This window comes from Pollicipes pollicipes, unplaced genomic scaffold (assembly GCF_011947565.3).
Source record: "Pollicipes pollicipes isolate AB1234 unplaced genomic scaffold, Ppol_2.1 Scaffold_4219;HRSCAF=4965_pilon_pilon_pilon, whole genome shotgun sequence".
Classification (NCBI taxonomy): Eukaryota; Metazoa; Arthropoda; class Thecostraca; order Pollicipedomorpha; family Pollicipedidae; genus Pollicipes; species Pollicipes pollicipes.
In genome coordinates, this window is record NW_023596448.1 from 31,171,895 (window position 1) to 31,185,827 (window position 13,933).

The 13,933-nt window shown below is 57.0% G+C and overlaps 3 protein-coding genes across 3 annotated transcripts; all 3 read left to right on the top strand.

Moving 5' to 3' along the window:
* Nucleotides 1-438: 438 nt before the first annotated feature.
* Nucleotides 439-2,918, top strand: LOC119095173 (uncharacterized protein T05G5.1; the record flags this gene model as incomplete). Its single annotated transcript, XM_037218050.1, is given in 4 exon segments — nucleotides 439-617; nucleotides 1,119-1,259; nucleotides 2,326-2,397; nucleotides 2,913-2,918. Coding segments are annotated over 4 exon segments (398 nt in total), but the record flags the coding sequence as incomplete, so codon positions are not given.
* A 329-nt stretch (nucleotides 2,919-3,247) lies between these two features.
* On the top strand, nucleotides 3,248-7,879 carry LOC119096004 (uncharacterized protein PF11_0207). Its single transcript, XM_037218876.1, has 6 exons — nucleotides 3,248-3,357; nucleotides 4,175-4,300; nucleotides 4,950-5,099; nucleotides 5,498-5,611; nucleotides 6,560-6,650; nucleotides 7,177-7,879. The coding sequence occupies exons 1-6, from the start codon at nucleotides 3,262-3,264 to the stop codon at nucleotides 7,194-7,196; spliced, it is 597 nt and encodes a 198-aa protein (XP_037074771.1). The 5' UTR covers nucleotides 3,248-3,261; the 3' UTR covers nucleotides 7,197-7,879.
* Nucleotides 7,525-12,844, top strand: LOC119095174 (palmitoyltransferase ZDHHC11-like). The gene is made up of 3 exons (XM_037218051.1): nucleotides 7,525-7,533; nucleotides 8,771-9,845; nucleotides 12,672-12,844. The coding sequence occupies exons 1-3, from the start codon at nucleotides 7,525-7,527 to the stop codon at nucleotides 12,842-12,844; spliced, it is 1,257 nt and encodes a 418-aa protein (XP_037073946.1).
* Nucleotides 12,845-13,933: the final 1,089 nt, after the last annotated feature.

Below are 13,933 nucleotides of genomic sequence, written 5' to 3' on the forward strand. Positions count from 1 at the left end.
GAGAGGAGGAGAGAGAGAGAGAGAGAGAGAGAGAGAGAGAGAGAGAGAGAGAGTCTAAGTTGTTGAGAGCATCGCCAGGTATCACACCTGTCTGAAGGGAAGTAAGAGCCACCACCGGGAAGGGATTCACACCTGTCTGAAGGGAAGGGACCACACCCGGGAAGGGATCACACCTGTCTGAAGGGAAGGGAACACACCTGTCTGAAGGAAAGGGACCACACCCGTCTGAAGGAAAGGGACCACACCCGTCTGACGGGAAGGGATCACACCTTGAAGAGAAGGGCCCACACCTGTGCTATGGGAGGGGAGCACACCTGTCTGGATGCAAGGGATCACACCTGTCTGAAGGGAAGAGACCTCACCTATCCGCGAACGATGCCGGTGTCCCACTCGAGACGCGTCATCCGGCACCACGCCGTGTCCGGCCAGGACGGGTCGGCCGGCAGGAGGACGGAGACGCCCTGCAGCAGCTCAAGAGCTTGGAGCGGGGCCTGGAGCAGGAGGTGGCGGCCCGCACCAGCCGCGAGGCGGCGCTTAAGGATGAGGTGGAGCGCCGGCTCGCCGACATCAAGACCTACACTGATGACGGCTTCGGTGATGTCAGGAAGATGACCGAGGTGACGTAAAGATTCCTTGGTCATTGCTAGTTCAGGTTTGGTGTTTGCTCGTAATCATACTCTTTTAAACTTCCTATAAAGTTTTTTCTCGGTGCATGTCAGCACACTTTGCCGTCAACTCTTTTTTGCTGTTTCTGTTCCGAATAAGCGCTTATTCGCCCTCAAAGTGCCTTTCTAGATTCTGACAGATCAGTCTACCGATTTTGATAGGCTTCCACGGCCACCAACTTTCTCCGATCTTGCAACAGGTCGACTACAACATCTGACTGGCAATGGGACATGTCAGCTCAGATGTGCCGTGCTTACCCCATGCTGTTGATGTTTCTCACCCGCTGTGTGCTGTTTCGCCAGCTGCGATGACGGGCAGATTACGTGGTTGATGACCAAGACATGTTTGCATGCGACATTGGATAACGGAATGGCACGTTGACTTCCGTAACCGATCGTCCGTGACGTAACCGTGTTGACCGCCGTGACGTGACCGAGGTGGGCGGCTTGCAGGCGGAGCACAGTCAGACCCGCACGAGGTTCAAGGAGCTGACCGACGCGCTGAACCTGTTGGAGTCCTCCCGTGAGCAGGACCAGGCTCAGATGGATCAGCTGCTGGAGAAACAGAAGGACGCTCGGCGCAAACTGGACAGGGTCAGTTCGGCAATGTGGGTCACATTCCGCGTTTTGTGCGGATGGTGATGAACGGCACGCGCTTAACAGGTTAGGTATTCTTAACATGCTAAGAATAACAGTCACACTTACCCAGCTGACACGACCGCGGCACGTCCTTGCCATAGGTCGTCATAGTTTGCTGTCCCATATCTGTTGCCATGCTTTTCCCAGAGATGTCGGCTTATAACCATGACTTGACGTTTTTTTCTGTGGCAAACTGAGAGACATCAGTAGAACTATTCGCTGACCACTCATTCTGTGTCTAACATGTCTTGCCCAGTCTCACAGCCAGCTCCACAGTCTGCGACTCACTTGTCCTGTCTAACCACCAAGTCATCTCTTTAGTCTGAGACTGACTTGTCCTGTCCAACCTCCCAGCCAGCTCTACAGTCTGCGACTCACTTGTCCTGTCTAACCACCAGAGTCATCTCTTAAGTCTGAGACTGACTTGTCCTGTCCAACATCCCAGACAGCTCTACAGTCTGTGACTGACTTGTCCTGTCTAACCACCAAGTCATCTCTTTAGTCTGAGACTGACTTGTCCTGTCCAGCCTCCCAGCCAGCTCTACAGTCTGAGACTGGCTTGTCCTGTCCAGCCTCCCAGCCAGTTCTACAGTCTGCGACTAACTTGTCATGTCTAACCACCAAGTCATCTCTTTAGTCTGAGACTGACTTGTCCTGTCCAGCCTCCCAGCCAGCTCTACAGTCTGAGACTGACTTGTCCTGTCCAACCTCCCAGCCAGCTCTACTGTCTGCGACTGACTTGTCCTGTCTAACCACCAAGTCATCTCTTTAGTCTGAGACTGACTTGTCCTGTCCATCCTCCCAGCCAGCTCTAGTCTGCAACTCACTTGTCCTATCCAGCCTCCCAGTCAGCTCTACAGTCTGCGCCTGACTTGACCTATCCAACCTCCCAGCCAGCTCTACAGTCTGCGACTGACTTGTCCCGGCCAGCCTTCCACTCAGCCGCACCAGCCGCGTGCAGCCCCACCAATCCCGCCGCCCGGCCGCCCGGTTCACCCGCGCCCCGCCGCGTGCCGGGCAGGAGATGGACGACCGCGTGGACGACATCGGCGACAGGCTGCGGATCGCCATGGCGTCGCTGCAGGCGGCGCACGCCGAGCTGCCGGCCGGCCAGGCGCGCCCCGCCGGCCTCAGCATCGAGGAGGTGAGCGGACCCCCGCCCGGCGACCCACTACCTGTTCATTTAGTACCATTACTTAATTATTTGCCATTACCATTACTCAGTTAGTGCTCATTGCAGAACTGGCAGAGGCGGAAGTGTCCCAGAGATATGGGGGTACGAGTGCTATTTTTTGTTTCCTTCCTTATATGCAGCGCCATTAACCTGACGTTAATTCCCTGAGATGTTAGGTATGCAGCTGCAGCCCCACATGAACAGTAAAGCTACGCCCAAAAAATACATGGCTAATAGGAAACTGCACCTCCGCCACGTTGCAGTGGCGTAGGTTCCTATTCAGTAATGGGCTGCAGCTCCCATCTGTGGGAATAAAGTCGGTCAAATTTGAACAGAGCCCCATTTTCGAGCACTTCTATGGCGTGCGTCAAATCTACGACAGCCGAGTTAGGCGCGGGCCGTGCTCGCCATAACGAGCGAAGCCGTGCGACGAGGAGTGAGACTAATTCATGGGAGTTGTTGTGCCGACGGGTGACGGGTCAAGAGTGATCACACTCCAGGGGCAGGTCGGCGAGTGGCTCCGACGCACCAGAGGTCGCTGAAGGGCTCGCGAGCGTCCCACTATGCGTCTGTATGTCGTCCGTGTGTGCGTACACCCCGGTGTATGGCAATTACTGCAAAATAGCTCCCCGAGGAGCTAAAGCGCAGGGGTTGCTGCGATGGGTCTGCCCGAAGGCGCAGCGCCCCAGCCCTTCTTCTGCTCCAGCGCGGCTCACGTGAGTCCGCGGCTCGCCTCAGATCGAACGTCTGCAGAACACCAACAGCGAAGGCGCCCGCGAGCAAATGGCGAAGGCAATGGCCGAGACGGAGCTGAAGCTCACAGCGCTCGCCACCAGGGTGGAGCAGCAGGACGAGGTCATCGAAAACAGACTGAGGACGGTCAGTCAAGGGCTGGGGATGGCCAGCCAGGGGCTGGGGATGGTCAGTCAGGGACTGGGGATGATCAGCCGGAAGCTAGGAATGACCAGTCAGGGGCTGGGGATGATCAGTCAGGGACTGGGGATGGTCGGTCAGGGACTGGAGATGGTCAGTCAGGGACTAGGGACTGCCAGTCGGGGGCTGGGGATGACCAATCATGGACTTAGGGTGGGCAGTTAGGGACGGGGGATGATCAGTCAGGGGCCGAGGATGATCAGTCAGGGGCTGGGGATGACCATTCAGGGACTGGGGATGGTCAGTCAGGCACCAGGGATTGCCAGTCAGGGGTACACTGTCATTAGGGACTGCGGACGGCCAATGGGAAGGGGGCGCTCAGTGAGGGATTGGTGGCGGTCATTCAAAAGAATCGCAAGGTATCGGAGACGCTCGGCCATGAGCTGGTAACAATCGGTCAGAGGGCTGGATTGGGCAAGAAACTCGCTGAGGGCTGCTGTAAGTGAACGTGGACACTACAGAAGCGTACTGACACAATGTGCGTATGATTCCCGAGAAGTTAAAACAGGCTTGAAGAAGAAAGTCGGTATCAAAGTGGGAAGTGTGATGCGGTCCATCTCTCCTGCCGCAGTCCGCGCTCCGGCTTACGTCACAGTGACGCATTTTTGGATCGCTGCACAATCGCACCTGACACCGCATTCCCCATCTGGGATGCGCATTCGCTCTCAGCTCCTTTCCACCCTTTCCTATAGAAGACAACAGAAAGGCTAATGTGCTAATGTGAGACAGCAGCTGCAGCGTCTGACGGCAGCACCGTCCGCAGGTGGAGAGGTCCGATGACGCCGGCTCCTACGTCATGGGCGACCAGATATCGCAGAAGCTGGACTCGGTGACGTTTTCGCAGGAGCGCCTCAAGAGGCAGATCAACATGTTGGACGACAGGGTCAAGGTGAGGAGGACTCCCTCGGGAACAAGAGACAACCACGATTCCCCTTATTTTTAGGCGCAACAAATTTCAACGAATCGCACTTAAATTCTTTGAGCCGTAGTTCTCATGTTACCTTGCAGCTGGCTGCCATGCAGAGGTGAAACCACTTTTCTCCCGTCGCGGGAGAAAAGTGACATCCATGCGTTGCCTTCGTTTGGCGGTACGTTGACTGCTGTGGCTTGCTTGTCTGTCTCCACTCGCGCTCGAGTAAGCCCGCTCTCACCACTAGGGTAAGCCCGCTCCCACCACCAGGGTAAGCCCGCTCCCACCATCAGGGTAAGCCCGCTATCACCATCCGAGTAAGCCCGCTGTCACCACCCAAGTAAGCCCGCTGTCACCAGCCGAGTAAGTCCGCTGTCACTAACCGAGTAAGCTTGCTCTCACCACCCGAGTAGGCCCGCTGTCACCACCTGAGTAAGCCCGCTCTCACCACCCGAGTAGGCCCGCTCTCACCACCCGAGTAGGCCCGCTCTCACCACCCGAGTTAACTCGCTCTCACCACCCGATTAACCCAGCTCTCACCATTCGAGTAACCCAGCTCTCACTACCCGAGCGCCGCTGAGCCTCGAGCCGGCTCCTGTGACCTTCGGACTCATGCGGTTCCTCGCAGGAGACCCCGACGGATATCTCGGAGGTGCGGGAGCAGCTGGCGGCGGACGAGCGGCGCCTGGACGAGCAGATTGAGCGGGAGACCCGAGAGCGGCGCGAGCAGATAGAAGAGTTGCGGAGGAGCCGTGGCCAGGAGGACGGTCCCGACCTGGTGAGAGAGGGAGGGAGGGAGGGAGAGAGGGAGGGAGGGATGGAGGGAGGGAGGGATGACGAAGGGGTGGGGAGGGAGAGAGAGGGAGGGGATAGGAAGGAAGGAAGGGAGGAAGGGGAGCGAGGGAGGGAGGGGACTTGGTGAGGGATGGAAGGGGATGAGCGCATGGTCTTGAACAAGAAGTGATCAACAGTTGCAAAGTGAGGTCATTATCGGCATAACATTCATGGACCTGTGATTACAAACCGTGCTTAACCGCTATATGGGACCCGCCGTAACTACAGACGATTTGAACTGCGCAATGCTTCTACATTAATTTCCCTTCATTTCGCCGATGCGACCAATTCAATTACTAAAACGAAGGCAGCCGAAACGTCAACCGTTTTCTCGTGCTACAGTCGCGTCTGCAGAGAGACGTGGACGACGCCCAGACGTCGGTGACCAAGCTGACGGAGGCCATGCAGGTGGTCAAGCAGGTCATCGGCGGCAAGATCAAGGACGGCAAGAGGGCGGTAAGGCGATGTCATCGGCGACCTCGCACTGTCCGCGACCGTGACCTCAGTTTGGCATCAAAACGATGCACCGAGCGATTGTTTTGACCGAGTCAGAGCCACCGCAGACCATCGCGACCGGCTTACCTACGTTCAGAGTTCGGACACACGCTGAAGTGTGCTCTCAGCTATCTTGGCAACGTGCCCAAACGCCTTTACACTACCCAGTAGGCGGTGAACGCAGCCGAGAGACGTTCGGGAGGTGAGTGGGGTATTTTTTTGAGTGAGTCCTGATTATTCCTCCGCTATATTCGTCCAATCCGCCGCCGGAGCTTTGAGATGAGTTCCTCTCACCCGGCCAGCCAAGATCCTGTTAGCGATCCGGTCTGACTCTCACGATCCTGCCCGACACCAAAGGCGCTATGTCTGCAGAGGAAGACCTTCAGTGTCGTTCAATTCGCCACAAGAGGTCACCCTCCACGGCGCGGTCCGCCACAGCCTGGCATGGGTCGGTCGGTCGGCACCCCCACTGCGATGGGACCGGCTGCAAGCTCGACCCGCACCCACGACCTTTGCCGCTACCGTGCAGGTGGCACCGATATCGTCAGATCGATGATCGATATCTCTGACGGTCCACGGCGCGTGCATCCGGGACCCGCGACCATGGTGCAGCTGGTGTCGGGGCCTAAGCGATGGTGGCCAGCTGGTGTTGGCTATTTCGGAGCTGACGTGCTTCCGTTGCCAAGCTGCGTTTGAGCAGTCATGGCCCGGGTATGCCCGATATGGGCGTACGTATTCCTTGTGGCACGATTGGATTCGATGAATGTTTTTATACTTGCCTCAACAGCTCCTGCGGCACGCCATACCCACTACGTTCTGTAAATTGCGCCGTGCCGCGCAATAATGAGAAGCCCCTTGCTTGGATTTATTGCGGTATGGAGCTGTGGTACACGTCTGCTCTGCTTTCAGCGGGAGCAGGACACCATCGACCTGAAGAGAACCATCGACCGGCTGAACGACCAGACCCGGGACCTGAAGGATAGGATCAAGCATCCAAAAGGTGCGCAGCTCGCGCCGACCGGCCGCCGCCGGTGGCGCCGCGCCGATCGAGGAGATGGGCTGGCGAGGTCCCTGGGCAAGCGGACGAGGTCTTTGGGCAGACGGACGAGGTCCCTGATCAGACGGACAAGGTCCCTAGACAGACGGACGAGGTTCCTGGACAGACAGACCAGGTCCCTGGTCAGACGGACCAGATCCCTGGCCCGACAGACGAGGTCCCTGGTCAGACGGACGCACTGGTAGTGATCGCGAACATGGCGAACGCGTCGAGCGTCCGTAAATGATTCAGTAGACGTGAAAGGCAAGAAAAAGAAGAAAAAAATATTACAGTTGGATGAGATTAAAAAACGTGCCACAGACGGACGCAAAAACAAGTGGCAAGCGCCGTTGCATAGATCCGTGTGCCTGCCAATGTGTCGTTGTACACGTTAATTTTTAAATGTCCGACGCATGCCGCTTGAACCACGATGGTGGATGACTGGACGGATAGTGGCAGGGTGTCGGTAACGGCTACGTTCTCCCGACAGATTACGACCAGGGGTATTAGGCCTATTCGCCACGGCCACCATCAGTCTGGTGACGTTACCGCCACTTGACGTCGTCCTTCGAATCATCAAGGGTTCCAAGAAGGTCCTCACAAGCAAGCAACGTCTGCAGAAGCCGCGAGCAAACATGACGTGATCATGGTTGACATCACACTCGCCAGACTGTGCGAAACTCTAATTGGAAGAACCATATTATCATAGATTGCGTATTGTTATCTTGTTGTGTTTGTGTTAAGCTGCTGCCGAACAACGTTCAGTATAAGCCTGCGCACACTCGCACATTATTGTGTGCTTGATATGCCTTTTTGCGTCTTAATTGACACGGAAGTCATGCTGATTGTAACACAAAACAAATAACGCACTGAGTTCCTCGTGTCCCCGCAAGCCTATCTATGTTGTATGCAGACATTTTATTGGTGTAATTTTTGCTGGATGATGTTGCTTCAGTGGCCAGCGTATGCAAATGTATAAAATATCACCGTCAAAAGCAAATTATAGCTGAGTTGACCTATAAGCAGTGCATTCGTCTGCAGCTCAGAACGTGGTTAAATATACGCACGGCTCAGTTTTTGACCCATGCCAGTTTCTGGCACTCGTGGAAGTCGCATATTTGGTTTGCATTAGCGCGACCAGTTATCACTGGAACCGTTTTATCTTCTTTCTACCTTGCTGTGATCATGTGAGAAGTGGCAAACTCTTCTATGAAATATAAATGCACGTGCTTGCCGGTATCTTTCATGCGCCTCTTTAATTCCAATTCCCAGCAAACGCAATGAGGAAATCTAAATTATGGGAAGACCGCTAAATTATTTGCACGTGGTAATGTTCATGCCAACACATCACCGCAGGTAATTGTGGCAAACGTCGAGAACTACTTGCCTAGGTAAAGCTAGATTGTTCGAAAGATATTCCTGAAAACATGAAGGCTGTCATCAAAGCACACCACGCATCGTGACCTAGACGGTACAAATACCTCCTCTACCCGTGCCCACTGTGCGATCGAGGTGGTAGAGGCTGGGAAAGCCACAGCAGTCAGAGCCGCCAGGAGATATGCACCTGAAAGCCCAACCAATACCCTATTGCCGGCCATGATTAGAGCTTGCCGCGGCCACCAAGATCAGAGGGCGGAACTGGAGACGAGCTTCCTAATATCCCAGCAGCATCGACCGGCCATCCAGAAAGCAATCAGGGCCACCACCATCTCTTGAGCATCGACAGTGCTGTCCGGTGGGGCGGGGAGGGATGACCGCGCCGGGCGACCATCGGTGACCGAGTGACCGTCGGTGACCGTTCGATCGTCACTGGTCGAGTGACATCGGTAGTAGAGTGAGCGCCATCGGTCGAGTGACGTCGGTGACCGAGCAGGCATCGCTGACCGAACGACGTCGGTGACCGCGTGACCACCGGTATCCGAGCGACCGACGGCAACCAAGAGGCAACCACCGACCAAGTGAGGATCGACACCCCAGCAACCACCGGGAGGACAACTGAGCGTACGTCAGCCCCCGACCGGCGCGGCCGCCGCCCGTCCATGGCGGCGCCGGGGCGGTGTCCGTGCCGGCCGCCGCCCGGGCAGGAGCTGGCGCCCGAGTACCGCAAGTGGCGGCGTGTGCATGGCTTGCAGCCGCCGCTCCACGCGCAGCAGCTGGCTGCCTGGGTGCTGCTGCTCATCAGCGTGCTGTACCTGGTCGGCGTGCTGCTGCCGGCGCTCTGTCCGCCGCTGCGGCTGCCGGTCTGCGCGCTCGCCGCGTTCGTGCTGCTCGTTCACGTGGTGACGCATGCTGTTGCTATGCTCCTGGACCCGGCTGACGCAGACCTGCGCGCCCAGTGCCAGCGCGTGCCCGTGCCCGAGTTCGACCGCAACCGGCACGCGCACGTCATCGAGAACGGCCGCTGCCACCTGTGCAACATCAGCATCGCCTCGCAGCGCACCAAGCACTGCTCCGTGTGCAACAAGTGCGTTGACCGCTTCGATCACCACTGCAAGTGGCTCAATCACTGCGTCGGCCGGCGCAATTACGGCTGGTTTCTGGCGTGCGTGGCGAGCGCGGTGGTGCTGTCGTTCTTCCTGCTCGCGCTGGCCGTCGCCGAGATGGCGCTGCTGTACGTGGCACCGGTCCGGCTGGGCGCGTGCGGGGCGTGCCCGAGTCCGAATGCCACGGCGACGGGGGAGGTCGCGTGCCCGCCCGGGCTCACCATGTTCTGGCTGCCGGCCGATCCAGCGGTGTTCATCGGGGCGACGGGCGTGCTGACGCTGCTCTCGCTGCTCTGCGGCGTGCTGCTGCTGCACCTCCTGCTCTTCCACGTGTACATCATGGCGCGCGGCATGACCACGTACGAGTACATTCGCGGACTGGCCGGCGAGCGCGCCAAGCCCGCCCCCACAGACTCGCCGCGCCGCTGCCGTTTTTTAGCCGATGTGCTGCACAAGAACCGCGTCAAGCCGAGCCCGCGCGTGCAGCACAGGGAGGAAAGCGGCTCGAAGGGTGGGGCCGGCGGCTCGAATGGCGGGAGCGGTGGCTCGAGAGCCGCCTCCCGGGCCAGCCGCCTGACCGGCGTCAGCATTCAGACGCTGGCGGCAGTGCTGCCGGTGGTGCCCGCGACCATCCGCGCGGCGGCTCGATCCCCAGCTGTGGCCAGCGGCGAGGGCCGTGAGGGGCCGGCAGCGGCGGCGGCGGCGGCGGCGGCGGCGGCGGCGGCGGCGGCGGGCGAGCGGGAGGGGGCGGACGCCGAACAACGCCATGGACCGGCCGCGTGCGACTCCGAGCGGCTGGCTCCGTCGCCGGGGCTGGAGCAGGTCCTGATAGGAACCGGCTCCCCCGTGCGCGCACGTTCCGTCCTGCTCAGGCACGGCATGGTCAGGAGCGCCCCGCCGGAAATGCAGTCCCAGATCATGGCCGAATCGCGGGCCGAACGGACGCTAACGCCCTCTGGTGAGCCGAGCCCCAACACTAGCAATGCCGGCGGCCGCCGCCTGGCGTCGCCACGGTCGCCGAGGAGTGGCGCGCCGACAGAGACTGGGCGAGAGTCGCAGCTCGACCGCCTGGCAATGGCTATCACATCTCCGCTCTCCGCGTCACTTTTGTCGCGAGATCGTAAGGTCGCTGATTCGGCGCGCAACTCCCCCGCCGCCGGCGTTTGGACTTCGGCAGAGACGGGCGCAGTCACAGTGGGGGACGGGCTGCGACTGCTGCGGGCCGGCCGAGTGCATACGTGACGTCACGACCACGCTGCCGGCCACCGGCCAGGGCAGGCACCATGGACACTATGCGCTAAACGGTGATCCTCTGACACGTCATGTCCGTACGTTGTAGAGACGGAATCGCGCGTTTACAACGTGCGCTATGCTTGTTGTGCTGCGACACACCGCCTCGAAAGTGCATGCCGACGGCGTGGCAGGAGAGCTAGTTGTAACACCTGAGACCTTGCATTGTAATTTTGATATAAGCGCCAACCCGGCACTTGCCAATGCGAATTGGGAAAGCTTGAATAAAAAGTAAATGTGCAAGGTGTAGTAACGAAGTTCATTGATATAGCCGAGGCTGATAGATTTTTAATGATAGCCGAAGCCGGGACCTTCGTATGCGGAGCATACCGAGATCGCAGCTTCGCCCAGCGTAACGAGTGCGTGACCAAGGAGAATGGAGGTTGATGATGACGAAAAAATGTGCAACGAATGGTATGTATGATCCCCATGGCGTCAGACAACACGAAACCCCAAAATACTCTGCCGTAGGTGGTGCCGGGGTAGTAAAAAGCGGAGGCCAAGTGAGGTGGAGATGAGCGCTACCGCCCATAAAGCCGACATTCGCTCTCATTAGCAAGTGTGCGGTACCTCCCCCCCCCCCCCCCATCACTTTCCTCGCACTTCAGTTGCTGAATGTCCTTCAATGGCCAGTTCATGGCTACAACCATATGTGTCTCTCATAAGCTATGCGTCAGGCGCTACCATTCATGCATATTGTTCATCCGCTGTGCATCCCGACTGCAATGAACCCTGCCTGCCGTACGGCCTTAATTTGTATATTTCACTGATTGTACCGGGTATGGTTTCATCATTTTGAGTGCGCGTGTGCGTGCGTGCGCGTGTGTGTGCATGTGACGTGTGTGGGCATTTCGGCGTGACATGGGGAGGAACCAAACGACCAAACCTCCTGACAGCCCCACACCCCGAGCCTGTGGCGCCAATCGACACGACATATTCATCATTCGATACCACTTGGTCATTAACCTATCCCCTCCAGAATATGGTGATCTTGGATCAGGTCAAAAGTCACCAAAACGCCCAAAACCAACAAAGTTGGCTCTAAACAACCCCAAGCTCCACGCTTATGAGACTGGTCAGTATGGAACCCTCACCAATCGATGCGCCGTAGTCGACATCCTGTCCTTCCTAGGACATGGCGACCTTGGGTCAGGTCAAAGGTCACCAAAATGGCCGAAACCACCTGTTAACAGTCTGAAGCCCCCATGCGCCCAGCCTTTGGAACTGATCGGCACAAGATCTTTAGCAATCGGCGCGCCATGGAGCGACACTTTTGGTGGCGTAGGATATTTTTGGTGACCTTTGGCCAGACCAAAGTCAGGTTTTTCCAAACATGTGAAGCTACCGGCCATGGCGTATCAACTGGTGAAGTTTTGATGCTGATCGGTGCAATACGCTCGAAGCATGGCGTTGTTAACGACCCTATTCTTCCGGTTTTTGATACATTTGATGATCTTCGACCTGATTCTAGGCCACCATATTCCGTAAAAAAGGATATCGACTATGGCACATCGATTGGTGAAGGTTTTATGCTGCCCGATCCCACTGACGACACGTACGCGTCTGAAATACGGAATGCAAGCTAAATGGTTGTCGGAAAAGGACACAGTGACCTACGTTACTATCGAACGACTTCAATCCTACTTAAGAAATCATGGCAGAACGATTCATCCCGCGCGCGCATTGAGTACAAGCAAAAATCGTGCGGGGGCCACGCATGATAAGTAACGATACCGCCGGATTAGTGGGCCTTTAGCCAAGTAACCGGTTTTATAGCCCGAACAAGGCGCCCAATTAATCACGCTTTGGACAGCCCATAAGCTTTGCAACCACCGACAGCCAGGCAACGCAAATTTCTTCTGGTGTTTCCTAGTCACTTACACGCAGCAGTCTGCTCGGGTGGCGCATCACTACAAGGTATATGTAACATACACACAACGGTGTGTGATTTCTAGCGGCTGGCCAGAAATACATGTAACGTGTAACGTGGCGGCTGGCCCAGTTACACAGGTCATGCGAGGCAATAACGCACGTGGGTGCCAACACTGGTAACAGCGGCAAATCTCTAGCAGCATTAACATACTGGTCCAAGTCCAGTTCAACGATACTCTTGTGCTCTTTAAAAGCAGAATGTGCGTCACATGCGTTTGGTGCTGGCGGGAGCTGATGGCACCTCCTCTGGCACCGCCCCGGTCGGCTATCATGGCGCCAGCTCCGGCGGCTGACGACCTCGGCTGGAGAGGACGCGTCTGGTACGCGCCGCTCATGTCCCCGCGGTTCACTATCGGCCTCCACCGAGGCGTCAGACGGCCAGCGACTATCGCTCTCCTTCCGGCGCCGGACCCGGTCCCCGACGAGCGCGTGCCACCGGCGGCCCCGCACTGAGCGACCCGGCCGGAGACGCCGCAGCACGACCCGGCCGGGGACGCCGGGAGCGCGGCCGCGGCAGAGCCGACGGTGGGGCGCCGGCCGCCCGGTCGAGCCACAGCCCTGCCGTGCCACCGGCCGGCCATGGCACGCCCGCAGATCCCCACCGCCTGGCGGCCTCCAGGTCACGGAAACGAACGCGATGCTAGCGACGGAGCGTTTCACTGCGTGAGGAACGGTTGCCAGGCTTGTAAAGCACTGGCACATGATTCATCATACCCACGTTATAGCAGTAGGACTTAGCGTTCCGAAGGATATTATCAGACGACAGACGACCACCAGATAGCATTGGTTGTTGCCTTGGTACCCTGTATATTTGTGCGTCTAGTGTTAGAGCACATAAAGTCGCTCCAGTATTGAACAGCAGCGATCTAACGTGATCCTGATTGATGCTACTACCTCTACCCAAGCAATGTCGGCATCAATCACGCACTTTGAGCATAAGTCAACTAGCGGTACGATATTCGCACGCTGAATACGCATACAGAAATCAATGACGCATAACGTTTCAATGATAGTCACAAAAACCACAAAAACCTTCAGAAATTCCACAAATTCAACCACAGAAAGACTTCAAACTTGTCAAAACCAATGCAAGTTTGCAAGAAAACAGCCCCCTATCCAACGGAAGCCGGGCTCCATCCAGCTCGAGAGCAGGATACATTGAAGTACGCGCAATGGTGACGGACCTGGCCACGACCTGCTTGTGGAAATGCCTGAGTCCCAATGCTGCCGCTGAAGTGGACATTCCAAACCTGATCTCTACCAAAGCAAAGAATGTATAAGTGTTCACAGCACACAGCCTAAATGCCCGCCTTACCGGGCAATACAGCGCTATAAAAACGAACGCAGTGTTACCATGCGTCACCATCACCATATTTCTTCGAAGTTCCATTAAAATCTGTAGAACACGCTGCAGCCTAACGCAGCGTTTGCTATCACTTCTCATGTAACATTTCACAAGTACGCATATATACTGCACGATTTTACTTCGCTCCATGAAATTTGCCGACTATGGCCGCACACTTCGCATGCTAATTTCACCGC